The sequence below is a fragment of the Palaemon carinicauda genome, chromosome 4 (genome assembly GCF_036898095.1).
Source record: "Palaemon carinicauda isolate YSFRI2023 chromosome 4, ASM3689809v2, whole genome shotgun sequence".
Classification (NCBI taxonomy): Eukaryota; Metazoa; Arthropoda; class Malacostraca; order Decapoda; family Palaemonidae; genus Palaemon; species Palaemon carinicauda.
Genome location: NC_090728.1, coordinates 43,194,813 through 43,209,812, shown reverse-complemented (window position 1 = coordinate 43,209,812; position 15,000 = coordinate 43,194,813). Strand labels below are relative to the sequence as shown.

At 35.2% G+C, this 15,000-nt stretch overlaps 1 protein-coding gene across 5 annotated transcripts in view; it reads left to right on the top strand.

The window, feature by feature from the left end:
* Orp8 (Oxysterol-binding protein-related protein 8) overlaps positions 1–15,000 on the top strand; it is a 732,808-nt gene that overhangs the window by 398,601 nt on the left and 319,207 nt on the right. For 4 of the 5 annotated variants that reach the window (XM_068372199.1, XM_068372203.1, XM_068372202.1 and 1 more), the window contains one exon: positions 2,085–2,159. In XM_068372199.1, coding sequence (XP_068228300.1) covers positions 2,085–2,159 — 75 coding nt within the window. Of the gene's footprint in view, positions 1–2,084; positions 2,160–11,176; positions 11,426–15,000 lie in introns of all 5 variants that reach the window. The other variant, XM_068372201.1, reaches the window with a different exon arrangement.

The following is a 15,000-nucleotide window of genomic DNA, read 5'->3' as shown; positions in this document are numbered from 1 at the left end:
AGATATTTATTAATTAGTGATGTGTGCATTAGGTTGAGGGTATTTATACTGAAATTAAGGTCAGTTCTTTTATAGTTTGTTCTGAAAGAACACCTTTGCTATATTCATAAGGAAGTGTTAAAACATTTGACAAAGGTGTTTAGTGAAAACTGACCGGTAAATGTTTTTATGTTGTTCGGCTTCTACTCAAATGTTAGATTGCTATGTTTGATTTCTACACATTTTAATATGAAATAGTATTGAATGTATCCTTTACACATTCACATTAGAATAATATATTTTTAAATAGTTCTATCTACTTTTAGTGCACGTACTAAAATCTATTATACAGAGAAAGTGTATCCATCTTCAGTTATTTAACAAATAATAATATCCTTACACATTCAATTCCATCTCTAAATGTATTACACTCCTAACACTTCCTGTTGATTTATTACATAATAAAGATAAGCCACTTTATTCGACGTAATGATTTTTGCAACTTCCTCTAAGTCATCCGTTCCCGCTTCCTGTCATCAATCTCTGCAGGGTTTTCCCAGTTGCACTAGGGCACTGAATGACCCCACAGGCCCCTATACCGGGCCACATAACCCAAATTCATATGTCCAATCAGATTGCACCTCGAAAGGGGGTTATATCATAGGCTTCGTAATCTCCAATTGTTATCTCCCTTATCTCTTAAATCGTTTGGGAGAATTCCGGTGGTGACTCATTTCCAACATCGATATATTGTGGTTCATTCTCTTTTTTCTCTTTAACTGGAGAACTTTTATATATTGTGGTTCTTTCTCCCTTTTCTCTTTAACTGGAGTTCTACAGTTATGCTTGTAACAGTTCCTATTGGTTGGTGCAACTATTTTCATATATCAGTATAATTAATAGATATACATTTCATAATTATGGGGCCTAGTAAGTGGTTTGAATTTTGGTATTGGCTGTAATTAATATGAAAATATTCTAAAGTGTACTAGTATAATATACGTATTGATTAGAAATTGGTCTCTCTCTCTCTCTCTCTCTCTCTCTCTCTCTCTCTCTCTCTCTCTCTCTCTCTCTCTCTCTCTAATTATTAGATTTGAATTTAGCCTAACAAAAGTGCTTAATAATTGTTGTGAGTGTTCTTATTGGCTATAATTAATATGAAAATATTTCTAGTATTCAGTATAATATACAATGGGTTAGAAAATTCTCTCTCTCTCTCTCTCTCTCTCTCTCTCTCTCTCTCTCTCTCTCTCTCTCTCTCTCTCTCTCTCTCTCTCTCTCTTATAAGGCCTACAAATTTATCATGTTCACGCATTCAAGCTCTAAATTTAATTTTGTATTCCATATGAATTATTTTGGTATAACCTAATTATTATGTAGATGTAAACAATAATATTACTATGTACTCAAATGGCTGACACTGATGAGAGCAATGAATGGATTAAAACAGAATCTCTCTCTCTCTCTCTCTCTCTCTCTCTCTCTCTCTCTCTCTCTCTCTCTCTCTCTCTCTCTCTCTGCACCATTAAGTAACGTTATTTATTTTAAACGTCTCTCTCTCTCTCTCTCTCTCTCTCTCTCTCTCTCTCTCTCTCTCTCTCTCTCTCTCTGCACCATTAAGTAACGTTATTTATTTTATACGTCTCTCTCTCTCTCTCTCTCTCTCTCATCCTCTCCTCTCTCTCATCTCTCTCTCTCTCTCTCTCTCTGCACCATTAAGTAACGTTATTTATTTTAAACGTCTCTCTCTCTCTCTCTCTCTCTCTCCTCTCTCTCTCTCTCTCTCTCTCTCTCTCTCTCTCTCTCTCTCTGCACCATTAAGTAACGTTATTCATTTTAAACGTCTCTCTCTCTCTCTCTCTCTCTCTCTCTCTCTCTCTCTCTCTCTCTCTCTCTCTCTCTCTCTCTCTCTCTCTCTGCACCATTAAGTAACGTTATTTATTTTAACGTCTCTCTCTCTCTCTCTCTCTCTCTCTCTCTCTCTCTCTCTCTCTCAGCATTTCGTCATCTTTCTTATCGTACCTTAGATGAAATGTCGTTTGTAAGCAAATGTTATTTTTTTCCCTATCGTAACATCCGGCCCATTCTTTCTTCTTTTGCAGTAATTAGTGTGGAGTCTGGCACGACATCTGGTGGTGAATGCAGTGACGTAAGCGGCTGCAACACCCCGCGAACAGGTAAGGCATCGTAGCTGTACACCTTTCCTTATTATGCGGCAGTATTTTTTCCTCTTTGGTGTTATTTTTTTTTTCTGTATTGCTATTCTTCTGGTGTTTTTTTTATGCTTGATGATTTTATATTGTGTCAATATTTTGATCTTATGCTTGATTTTATATATTTGTTTTTTTTAAGGCATCATAGCGGTATATATTTCCTTCTTAAGCGGGTGTATTTTATTTTTGAATTTCGTATTGATATATCTGGTGTTTTTTTATTGCCTGATGATTTTATATTGTTTTAATATAGTGATTTTATGCTTGATATATATTTGTTTTTTTATATTTCTTTCTGTCAGTTTGTACAGGATATGATTGTGTAAAAAGTGGCTTGCCTTTTTTTATGTAAAGAAAAACGTTTAGTGTAAGCTGTAGCATGGTAAACGTTTCTCCCCGGAATTAGATAAAAGGATTTTTTTATATATTTAGGAATTCTTTTTCACATCTCTCAATTACTTCAGTTCCGATGTTGGTACTGAATTAGATTAGAAGTCAATCTATTAGTTGCTCGAGATAAATGAAAGTATAAAACTTCTTGGAATGTATAGTATTATCTCCTTCGAGATTTTTATAGTAGATACTGATGATTAGCAAGAGAAATGGTGACTACAGACAAGAGGAATTCTATCAAAATCATTGTGTCCGAAGTTGTGTTTTTTGATTGCTGGAAAATTGAGGGAAAACTCAGTGGAATCCACGTTCAGTAGTTATGGTTAATTGGAGGTTTAGTTTGGTAAGTTAATGAAGTTGCGATGGAATTTTGTTATATATATATATATATATATATATATATATATATATATATATATACATATATATATACATATATATATATATATATATATATATATATATATATATATATATATATATATTATGTGGAGTCGGTCGCGATGGATTACTGGTGACATCTATAATTCTGGAAAAATGTGTGAAGTGTAGTTATTTTTTATTCCTCGATAGAAAGGTTTTTCAGGAGTGGTAATGAATGGAATATATATATATATATATATATATATATATATATATGTGTGTGTGTGTGTGTGTGTGTGTAAGTGTCTTACTTATCAGTCACCAAACTGCACGTGACAAATATCCAAGCATAAAATCAACAGGAAATGGAAATACCAGGTACCAAGTGCCTTCGTGTATTACGTATACTTCGGGGGTCATGAGTGTATTAGTTAGGTTATTTATTTAAGGAAGTGGTCCAGTCAGGTTTATTTTTGAAGGCAGTGGTTTAACGAGGTTTATTGTTAAAGGAAGTGGTTTGGTGAGGTTTATTGCTAAAGGAAGTGGTTTAATGAGGTTTATTGTTATAGGAACTGGTTTAGTGAGGTTTATTGGTAAAGGAATTGGTCTAGTGAGGTTTATTGGTCAAGGAACTGGTTTAGTGAGGTTTATTTCTAAAAGCAGTGATTTAGTAAGGTTTTTTTGTTAGAAAATGTAGTTTAATGAGGTTAATAGTAAAAAGGAAGTGATTTAGTGAAGTTTATTGTTAAAGGAAGTGATTTAGTGAAGTTTATTGTTAAAGGAAGTGATTTAGTGAAGTTTATTGTTAAAGGAAGTGATTTAGTGAAGTTTATTGTTAAAGGAAGTGGTGTAGTGATATTTATTGTTAAAGGAACTGGTTTAGTGAGGTTTTTTTCTAAAAATATTGATTTAGTAAGTTTTTTTTTTGGTAGAGGAAGTAGTTTAATGACGTTAAATGTTAAAGGAAGTGTTTTTGTGAGGTTTATTGTTTAAGAAAGTGTTTTAGTGAAGTTTATTGTTAAATGAAGTATTTTGTGAAGTTTATTGTTAAAGAAAGTGGTTTAGTGAGGTTTTTTGTTAGAGGAAGTGGTTTAATGGGGTTACATGTTAAAGGAAAATTTTTTTGTGAGGTTTATTGTGAAAGAAAGGTTTTTTAGTGAAGTTTATTGTTAAAGAAAGAGTTTTGTGAGGTTTATTGTAAAAAAAAAAAAACATTTAATGTGGTTTTTTTGTTAAGTAGAAGACGACAACAAGAAGGTTTAGATAAAAGATTTAATTTTTTTCTCGATAATCCTATTCCAGCCTTATTTCTCGTCTGTAAGAACTTGGAATCTCATCAGAAATAAAATTGTGGGGATTATGTGGTCTTAATTCGGACGACGATTGTTGTCCTGAAAATGCAAGAATCTGTTGGAGGACGTTTTGCGTTTTTGTAAATCAACATTTATCAGCTGATGCTGGAAAAATGGAATCATGGATTGTTATTATTATTATTATTATTATTACTATCCAAGCTACAACCCTAGTTGGAAAAGCAAGATGCTATAAGCCCAGGGGCTCCAACAGGAAAAAATAGCCCAGTGAGGAAAGGAAATAAGGAAATAAATAATTGACAATATTTGGCTCCCTGATTATCATGACATCAGTGACATTTGCTGTTATAATGTCAGATAATACCCAATAATCCATCAATCATTCCTTGATTATAAAAAAAAGTTTTCAAATGTATATTTAATGACTGCTTGTAGTGGAAGTAAAAACGCGTTTAATTAAGACTTTCCGATTAATAAAGCAGTAGTCTATATAAAGAACTAATTAAGTAAGAATTTTCTGTCGAGATAAAGAGAGTTTACTATATCGGCAGTCTTAAAAGTTTCAGAATCTGGGATTTACATTCAAACTTTGTAGTAATTAGGTGTAGTACCTTAGACGTTGCAGGCGGTGAGGACACAGAAAAACTGACTTTTCTATTTTTTCAGGAAATAGTCATAACTTAACAAGAAAACTTGATCAGTTTGCTGGCATCCATTGTTAATAAGTTATGGAAATATTTTTTTTTTTCAGTAATAGTCGTGATTTTCCATATTTGTTTTGTAAAAGATTACTCTCTTCGATATTGTGGCTATTCAAATTAGTATCGTGGAAGTAGCACTCTGTAAATCTGAATGGTTGAATGTTCTCTTTCCGTTTCACACCATGTGATCTTGTCCTTTTTTTTCGGGGGGGGGGGGGGGGGCGTTCATTTGTTTGAGGACCAGTATCGTTTCCGCTGCTACACGTTCTTTGTTTCGAGTTGATCAGTTCCTTGTTGATTATTAATGTTGGAATGTGTACGTTTTAATCCACTGACCAGCTTTAATTGTTTTAGGTTGTTATAGGAATTTCTCAATAGTTTGGTTGATCGCTTTTCCCACTTTATTTTCAGGATTCTCAATGGTCTCCCAGACCGTAGCGCCGAGCTATATAGCCACCTGTGTCACTTATCCTTTACTTTAGATGATTGGATTGCTAAGCCCCATTGGCCTTTGATTGAAAAATTCTCAGTTCTACTCTGTGAGCACGTGTGGATGTATCCAGTATTTGTCTTGTAGGGAGTTAGTGCCGTCAGTGCACCTCATGGCGTTTACTGTAGGCATTACCTAAGGGTCTTTGCAGCATTCCTTCAGTTCCTATTATTATTATTATTATTATTATTATTATTATTATTACTTGCTAAGCTACAACCCTAGTTGAAAAAGCAGGGTGCTGTAAGCCCAATGACTTCAACAGGGAAAATAGCCTTGTGAGGAAAAGAAATAAAAAAACATACTACAAGAGAAGTTTAAGAACAATAACAACATTAAAATTAAACTTTCATGTCTAAACTATAAAAACCTCAAAGTAACAAGAAGAGAAATAAGATAGAATAGTGTGCCTGAGTGTACCCTCAAGCAAGAGAAACTGCACTTGCTTTATATCCTTCTACTTAATCTCCGAATCCCCTTCTTTTCTACCTTCTAGCTGTCCAAATAACATTTACTTCATAGTGTAACTGCAGTTTTTCTTCGTTACACTTGGATGCTGAATGATCTCACAGGCCCCAACACCAGGCTATTTAGTCCTAATCATAAATTCATTTTAATAAATCCAGTGTTTATAGTAGTTCTCTTTCATGGTACGAAGACTTCATAGTTAACCGAATGAGGAAAAGTAACTTGGTTGCTGTGGCCTGATTGGTAACGTCTCTTGTCTGGTGTTTGCCAGACGGGGTTCGAGTCACGCACTCGTTAGTGCCATTAGTGTCTGCAACCTTACCATCCTTGTGAGCTAAGGTTTGGGGGGTTTTGTGGGAGCTTATAGTTCTATCTGCTGAGTCATCAGCAGCCACTGCCTGGCCCTTCCTGGTCCTAGCTTGGGTGGAGAGGAGGCTTGGGCGCTGATCATATAATATATGGTCAGTCTTTAGGGCATTGTCCTGATTTCTAGGGCAAAGTCACTGTCCCTTGCCCCTGCTATTCATGAGCGACCTTTAAACCTTTAGACCTTTAAAGTTGCCTGTTTCTTTGTATTTACTAGAAATCTACCTTTTTTATTACTCCCTTATTTTAATTCTTCTTAGACTTAGGCATCACTGTACGTTATCTTAATTATAGAATACATTCAGAGAAAAAATCGAAGAAAATCAGACTGCTTATCGTGTTTTTTTCCGTGACTGTCCGTTTGGTGCCACGCCCATTGAGGCGTTGGGCGCTCAATCTTCCTCAGCTGTGCCGCGATTTGTTGACTATGGCCCCCTTTGGAAAATCAATCATGTGTGTACCACTTTCCCCCCCGACCCCACGCCCATTCACTCCCGCACCCATTGCTGCATTTTACCCTTCTTGTGATTTTAGCTTCATAAGGAGATGTCTTTACGGACGGTATTGATTTAATCATAGTAATTTAGATGAATAATGAGTCATTGTATAGATTCATTATATGCTGTTGCTTGATAGGTTTTGCCTATGTCTTACGGTGTGTTCTGATTTCCGTCATATAGCATTAGGTTTATAGAATATTAGAATGTCCATATTGGCAGAACTTGGATGTTTCTTTACTACCAATTAAGTTTGAATTTTCACTCCATATGTAATAAACCTTTAAATACTGTATATGAGATATATTACAGTGTCACTGGTGTTTTATTAGTCATTTTCATGTAGTTACGTAACGCTCGCCTTCTCCATCATAAGGCTCAACACTAGACAGTATTCTAGAAGTTTTCTTCCAGCTGTAACCATATTGTGGAGTGGATCTTCCTAATCGAGCAGTTGAATCGGTTGAACTTCGTATGTTCAAATTTGCAGCGAATGTTTTTAGTTTGAATAGGTTGACATAAGTCTCTTTTCATAGTTTACATATAACAGATCTATTTTAACGTTAATTACTTCTCATATATAGTTTTATTTATTTCCTTTCCTCACTGGGCTATTTCTGTTGTAGCCCTTTGGGATGTACCATCGTGCTTTTGAGTTAGGATTGTAGCTTAGCTAGTAATAATAATGATAATAATAATAATAATAATAATAATAATAATAATAATAATAGTATTAGTGATGACGATGACGATGACGATGATGATGATGATGATGATGATAATAATAATAATGATAATAATACTGTCTGATAAAGTTAACGATCATTTAATATTAGTAACCATTTAGATATCCTCACTGGGAATCCTTTCACCTTTAAAACGAAAATAGCCACAGATTTTTTGTTCTGAACGCGAGCATGTTCTGCGGCCATTGAATAATGATGGTAATTACAGCTGCATTTTCAGGAATTATTTTGGGGTCTATTCAATAAACGTGATCAGGTCATAAGAATATAGTTCATATTTGTAGTAATAAAGGTCTGATCCTCTTTTCTCAGTTTTTCTTTTTATTTGATAAGCTATGCATTGATCAATTCATTCCATGTATTTCTTGTGATTTTAGCTTTCTGGAATCGTTATAAACATTGTAGAGGGTTTTCGTACATTCAAAACTTCATATCATGAAAACTTTTTAATTCCGTCATGCTAGACATTTCTCCTAAGAAAAGGCTGGTTTCTCTCTGAGGAAAGAACTGCCAGGGATTTGAGTCTTTTGGAAGCGTTTTAAACGTTCTAGAGACGTTCTTTACAAGGAAAGTAAACAACAATAGAAGTATCAGTATTAACTATTTAAAGGCATTTTATGGTATCGTTTGTTTCTTGTTCAGAAATTCAACGTAGTCAATGCAAAGTAATGTTGAAGCGAACGGTCTATATAAAGAAAAATTAGAAATGTCAGAACAAGCGAATGATCATCTGAAATAGAAATAAGAAGAAATAAACTTTCAAGATGAAATCATACACAAAGCTAGAATGTGAGACAAGTATGTATAGAAAAGTTATCAAACATACAAATGAAACTGGAGAACTGCCCTAATTCCAATAAAGCATATACCATAGGATATCCAGAATGCCTGACCAGAATAGAGAAAAAATAATATAGTATAGAAAAGTAACTCAGGATTCTTGTGGTGGCCGATGTGGTAACGTCCCTGACTGGTGAACGGCAAACTGGAGTTCGAATCCTGCTCAAACTCGTTAGTTTCTGTGGTTGCTGCAATCTCACCATCCTTATGAGTTAAGGAAGCCTATGGGTCTATCTGCTGAGTCATCAGCAGTCATTGCCTGGCCCTCCATGGGTGTAGAGGGGTCTTGGGCGCTGGTCATATATATATATATATATATATATATATATATATATATATATATATATATATATATATATATATATGGTCAGTCTCTAGGGCATTGTCCTACTCGATAGGGCAATGTCAGTGGCCATTGCCCCTGCCATTCATGAGTAGCCTTTAAACCTTTAAGAAAAACTATCCTTATTAAGTAGCAAGTGAAATCCAGGAAATATCAGTGAAATCTGGCTTAGGTGGCATTTTAATTTATATGTAATAATTTTTATGTTATTTATGTTTTATCAACATTAAACATTTGTGTATGTTACTGTTATTGAAGAAGTATATCTGTGGAAGCTTTTTTTTTGATTGAGCTAATTGCTTGTGACTATTGAAAATATATAACGACAATGACGTCATTGCGTTACGTCATCAAGGACTAAACCCAGTTGCGAGACAGGTACCATTCTTAACTTCAGCCCTGAAGTTTGAAAGTTACCGGACACTGGGACTGAAGTTGGGAAGTTACTGGACACTGAAGTTGGGATGTTACTGCATTATGACCTCGGCTGTTTGAGTAGGTGCCATTCTGCTGACCTGGAAGTTGTCATATCACTGCTGACACCTGACCCGCAACTTTGACCTTTCTTAAACTCGATGAAACACGTCAGGTTTCGTAGTGGGAGAAATATTTGATTGATTGATTGATTTGAGGTTTTCTGGCATCATGGCATCTAAAGCCCTGTCCACACGATCGAGCATGCCCGACGGGCAAACAGTGATACCAGACCACAATAGTTAGTAAGAATGAGGGTTAATGACGTCAGAAGCGGGAAAACCACAGACATGGATCTGGCATTATAGTGTTGCCAGATCCCCGCCATTAGTTTTCCCGCATCTGACGTCATCAACCCTCATTTTCACAAATTATTGTGGCCTGGTATCACTGTTTGCCCATCGGGCATGCTCGATCGTGTGGACAGGGCTTTAGGTCATTGACGGCGGAGAAATATTTGATGTATTCACAGTACACTATACTTTAGCAAATTTTTTATTATTTCATTAATAAATTTCAACACTTGCTTTTCACACTTTTTATGATTTAGGCTATTTTGCTTATCTTTTGTTTACTTAGATTAACTGTAGTGCTTTGTAGACTTTGTTCCACTTTGAAGACGTAGAAAATTTGTTTATAAAAGTAGTTGTAGTCGTAGTGCTTAAACATAGATCTGCTTTTTGTAGACGTAGAATTTTCACATTAATTTGTATATATAAAGTTTTTTAAAGCTGCTTATAATTGTTAGCTGTTTAATGTAGATTTTAGACTATTTAATTAAGATAACATCAATTGTCAATTTTGATATACATATATATTTTACTCCAGATTGATATACTTATCATACACTGTTGATGAGTTTACTACATATTAAAACAATATATTTATTTGGTATATCATTGTTGTTTTAAACAGTATTAATATATGTACAATGATTTTTTCATCATTAATCACTTACACTTTTTATGAATATATTTTAAAGTTTTCCCTTAAAATTTGAATAGTCCATAAATATATTTGATGGTTGTCCTTTGAAATGTATATGTATCATAAATATATATTTTGAGATATTCCTTCGAAAGATTAATTTAATAGATATAATTTGATGTTTAAAGTATAATCATTCCAAAAATATATTTAAGTTTTTAATTCATACATTTAAATAATTCATAAGGTTTTCCTTTGAAACTTGAATTCCCTAAAATACCTTTTAAAGATTTATTTGAAATTTAAACAATCAGTGATTCCATTTTAAGGATTTCCTTTAAAATTGAATCGATCAATGATTACATTTTAAGAGACTTTAATTTGAAATTTAAACAATCAGTGACTCCATTTTAAGGATTTCCTTTAAAATTGAAACAATCAATGATTACATTTTAAGAGCCTTTAATTTGAAATTTAAACAATCTATCATTACATTTTAAGGGTTTCCTTTAAAATTGAAACAATAAATGATTACAATTTAAGAGACTTTAATTTGAAATTTAAACAATCAATTATTACATTTTAAGGATTTCCTTTGAAATTTAAACACTCCATGAAAATATATGTTGAAGTTTCCCTTTGAGCAATTAAATCACACATTAATGTTCCATTCAATGTACAGTTGTACAGTACAACACATCAGTTATGACGGAAGAGTGTTCCAATCATTCCCTTCTCCTTCCGTTTAAAGTCTTTGTCGTGTGTTGCACTGACTTATGTTCATGTTCGAAGGAATGTTCACCCATGTTGTAAGGAGAATGTTCACATGAACATTAATTGGAAATCACTAATAAAGGGCAAATACAGCCTCTATTAGAAGGACGAATCTAAAGGTTAATGTTTTTCCGATTGTAATTTAGCTGTGGACTGTTTTTGTAAATAAAACTGCTTTGATGAACAATTACGAATTCTGATTGTTTATTGGTGTCACCCTCGGTGTCACCTCCCCGAGTGCCAGGTGAAGATGGCACACGAATGACACGTAGTTATGATTTTGCAGTGTAGGCCTACCAGTGTAGAGTCCATCCTCTACCACCACCACCACCACCACCTCCTCCTCCTCCTCCTACTCCCCTCGGGTGAGGGGGGGTGGGGCGCGCGTGTAGGCGTGGCCTGTACTGAGTGGCCATCCCGCCCCTTTTCTATCTCTCACTCTCCAAAAAACCCCCTTCTGCGCCCGCTACACCATCACCACCATCACCACCACCACCCCAGACGACCATGAACTCCCCGGCTCCCCACAAGCCAGGTAAACCATGGCCCCCAGCTCCATTTGATATACTTCTATTTACCTGCTTGTCACTAATGTATCCATTTCGCTGGAAAGTCACACTCGTCCTTGTCTTAGAACTCCCCCCCTCTGTCTCTTGTGGTAATTGCACTTGTGGTATATTGAGTCTCTCTCTCTCTCTCTCTCTCTCTCTCTCTCTCTCTCTCTCTCTCTCTCTCTCTCTCTCTCGTGCTTGCTTTCGTACAGTATTGTTGCAAATGCTTTTTTATATATCTCATTTTAATCTCCTTTCCTTAGGATAAGTCTTCTTCATCTTCTTCTTCTTCTTGTATTGGTAGTTGCTCCTTCGGTAAAAAAACGTAGTGTTTATCTCTAGTGTGGTTTAAGGACTAACAGGAGTGGCCTTATGCCTTGCTTAATGGTAACCCCCGTGGCATGGTAGAATTCTGGTTTTATTGGTTCGTGTGAACTCCTGGTCGTCCGTCTCAAAGTCTCCCAAGTTTTCCCTTGATTCAATTTTTTAATAATTCAATAATTTTTAAATTATTATTATTGGCAAGAATGCAACATGCTTGATCAGTATTCCATCTCGTTGTAAATATTACAATTAATTTGTTTTTATTTGTTTTATTTGTTCCATTTTCGCAACGAAGAAGAATGAAGATCAAGTATTGCCATTTGGATGTGTTTGTTCTACGTACTTTTCATGTTTGATTTTCGATTTGTTTATGGTGTATCCTGACATGCCCTCTAGCATCTTCCCTTCGTTTTTTCAGTGTTTTCTTTCTTCCTTGTGTAGATTACTCGAGGTTTATTTTGTCTTGCATCTTGTTGGTGTTGTGTATGGTGGCATGGTATGTGTATGTGTAGTTCGTAGGTCATTTCTAACTTGTTAATGAAACGGTTTGTTAAATGAAGGTAATTTTTTTATTATCTTGATTAATTTTACAAGTTAGTTTTAAGTAATTTTCTTGTTGGCATTCTAGGTGATGGGAAATGTAGTCAACATGTATGCCCCTGGTTTGGATTAACCTATGATTAATGTTTACTGACTTTCTTTTATTATAGATGATTTCTTTTGCAATGCAGTGCATTTTATGGTGTTTGAAATCAGTCACTTCTGACTACTGTATTTTTTTTTATATTGCATTTTATATATTTAGTGGTGTGGTTTATTTTACATCGTTAATAACGTGGTTGAATTTAACCAATATTAATTAACATTTATTCTACTGTCTTTGCATGACCACTTATTGTCAGGTACTGAGTGCTAAGACAAGCAGCTTCTCTAATGGTAATTTAGATTTAAGATATAAATCTCAGGTATTTCATCCGTCTTTTAAGATGTAGGGTGATCGTAAGTTGCATTATAAACTATCTATGGTATTGCATGCATTTTTATGCACTGTATTCCATTGAAATGCATGGGTACTGCATGATTATTGCCTACAATAACTGAAATAATGATTGTATAAATCTTGAGAATAATCACTCAAAATTCTTTCCCAACAGGCTATTTTCATGTCATCTCCGAGTGTGTCGGAGAGCAATATATGGTACATGCATTTAATCCTGGTTAATGGAACCTATTTAACCCTTTAGGCTTTTAACTTATGTGCTGTTAACATTTCTGATTGGGATAATCAGTGTTAATTATCTAACGCTACTTGTGGTTTGGGGGGGGTCTAACATTACCAAAATGAATTGGAGGCTTTTTTTTATGCTGGTTAAAAAGCCCACTACAAAAAACTCTCTCTCTCTCTCTCTCTCTCTCTCTCTCTCTCTCTCTCTCTCTCTCTCTGCCTCTCTCTCTCTCTCTCTCTCTCTCTCTCTCTCTCTCTCTCTCAATGACTAAAACAAAATTATTTTTTCATATATATTAGGAACATCAGTTTTTTTTGGCTGGAAAAATTGCCGCTACAAACTCTCCTCTCTCTCTCTCTCTCTCTCTCTCCTCTCTCTCCTCTCTCTCTCTCTCTCTCTCTCTCTCTCTCCTCTCTCTCTCTCTCAATGACTGTTAAAAAACAATAATTTTTTATATATATTAAGAACATCGGTTTTTTTTTTTGCTGGAAAAATTGCCACTACAACTCTCGCTCTCTCTCTCTCTCTCTCTCTCTCTCTCTCTTCCTCTCTCTCTCTCTCTCTCTCTCTCTCTTCTCTCTCTCTCTCCTCTCTTCTCCTCTCTCTCTCTCTCTCTCTCTCAAATAAGATTGATTTATTTACTTCCCGTAAAAAAGAATAAGGCTGACTTGTTTACTTCCCGTGAAAATGAAAAAAAAAATCATTTATATTTTTAGGGATCAGTTTTTTTTCTTTTGTTGGAAAAATTGCCTCTACAAGCTCTCTCTCTCTCTCTCTCTCTCTCTCTCCTCTCTCTCTCTCATCCTCTCTCTCTCTCTCTCTCTCTCTCTCGAATAAGATTGACATTTTTACTTCCCGTAACAAAAAAGAACTAAAACTGATTTGTTTACCTCCCGTAAAAATATAATAAAATCTAATTTTATTAGGAACTTCAGTTTTAATTTTTTGCTGGAAAAATTCACTCCAAACTCTCTCTCTCTCTCTCTCTCTCTCTCTCTCTCCTCTCGCTCTCTCTCTCTCTCTCTCTCTCTCTCGCTCTCTCTCTCTCGAATAAGATTGACATTCTCCTCCCCGTAAAAATAAAAGAAAACTAATTTTCTATATTTTTCGGGAACATCATTTTGTTTTTCGAATTGTTTCTGAAAATCAGAAAGTAAAGCTTGTATCATAAAAGATTAGGTTAAATAAACCATTAGTTATGAAATAAGTATTAAGGGAAATAGAAAGAAGTTGGAACGGAGGAAAAATAAAAGGTAATAAGTTGGTGCAAATAAAAGTCTAAAAAGTGCAAATTAAACCCCAAAAAATGAGGAAATATGTCTCTAAAATTTTGGGCAAATGAAGTCTAAAAGAGTGGGAGTAATTATAAGTCTATAATGTGGATGTGAGTTGATGTCTAAGAAGTGGGTGCAAAAAAGGCTAAAAAGGTGGGTACAAATATAAGTGAAAAAATTGATGCGGTGGCCTATGCGAAAACGTCCCTAACCGGTGGTCTCCAGACTGGGATTGGAGTCCCGCTTTAAAAGTGTTAGTTCTTTTGGTGCGTGCAACCTCACCATCCTTGTGAGCTAAGATAAGGGAGTGGGGGCGGGGGGTAATAGGTCTATGCTGAGTCATCAGCAGTCATTGGTTGGTCCTAGCTGGGGTAGAGAAGGGGCTTGAGGGCTGATCATATGATATATATGGTCAATCTCTAGGGGTATTGTCCTGCTTGATAGGGCAATGTCACTGTCCCTTGCCTCTGCCATTAATGAGCAGCCTTTAAAACCCTTTTAATAGAAGGCTAAAAGTGGCTGCAAATAGAAGGCTTAAAGTGGGTGCAAATACAAGACTGAAATTCGTAGGTGCAAATACAAGACTGAAAAGTGGGTGTAAATACAAGACTGAACATTTTGGGTGCAATTACAAGGCTAAACACCGAGTTTCAGTTAGAAATCTAAAAAGTGGGTGCAGCCAGTGGCCAAAGGGACGTCTCCATGGCCATTTGATAGTGCCTGGGTCGGTTACTC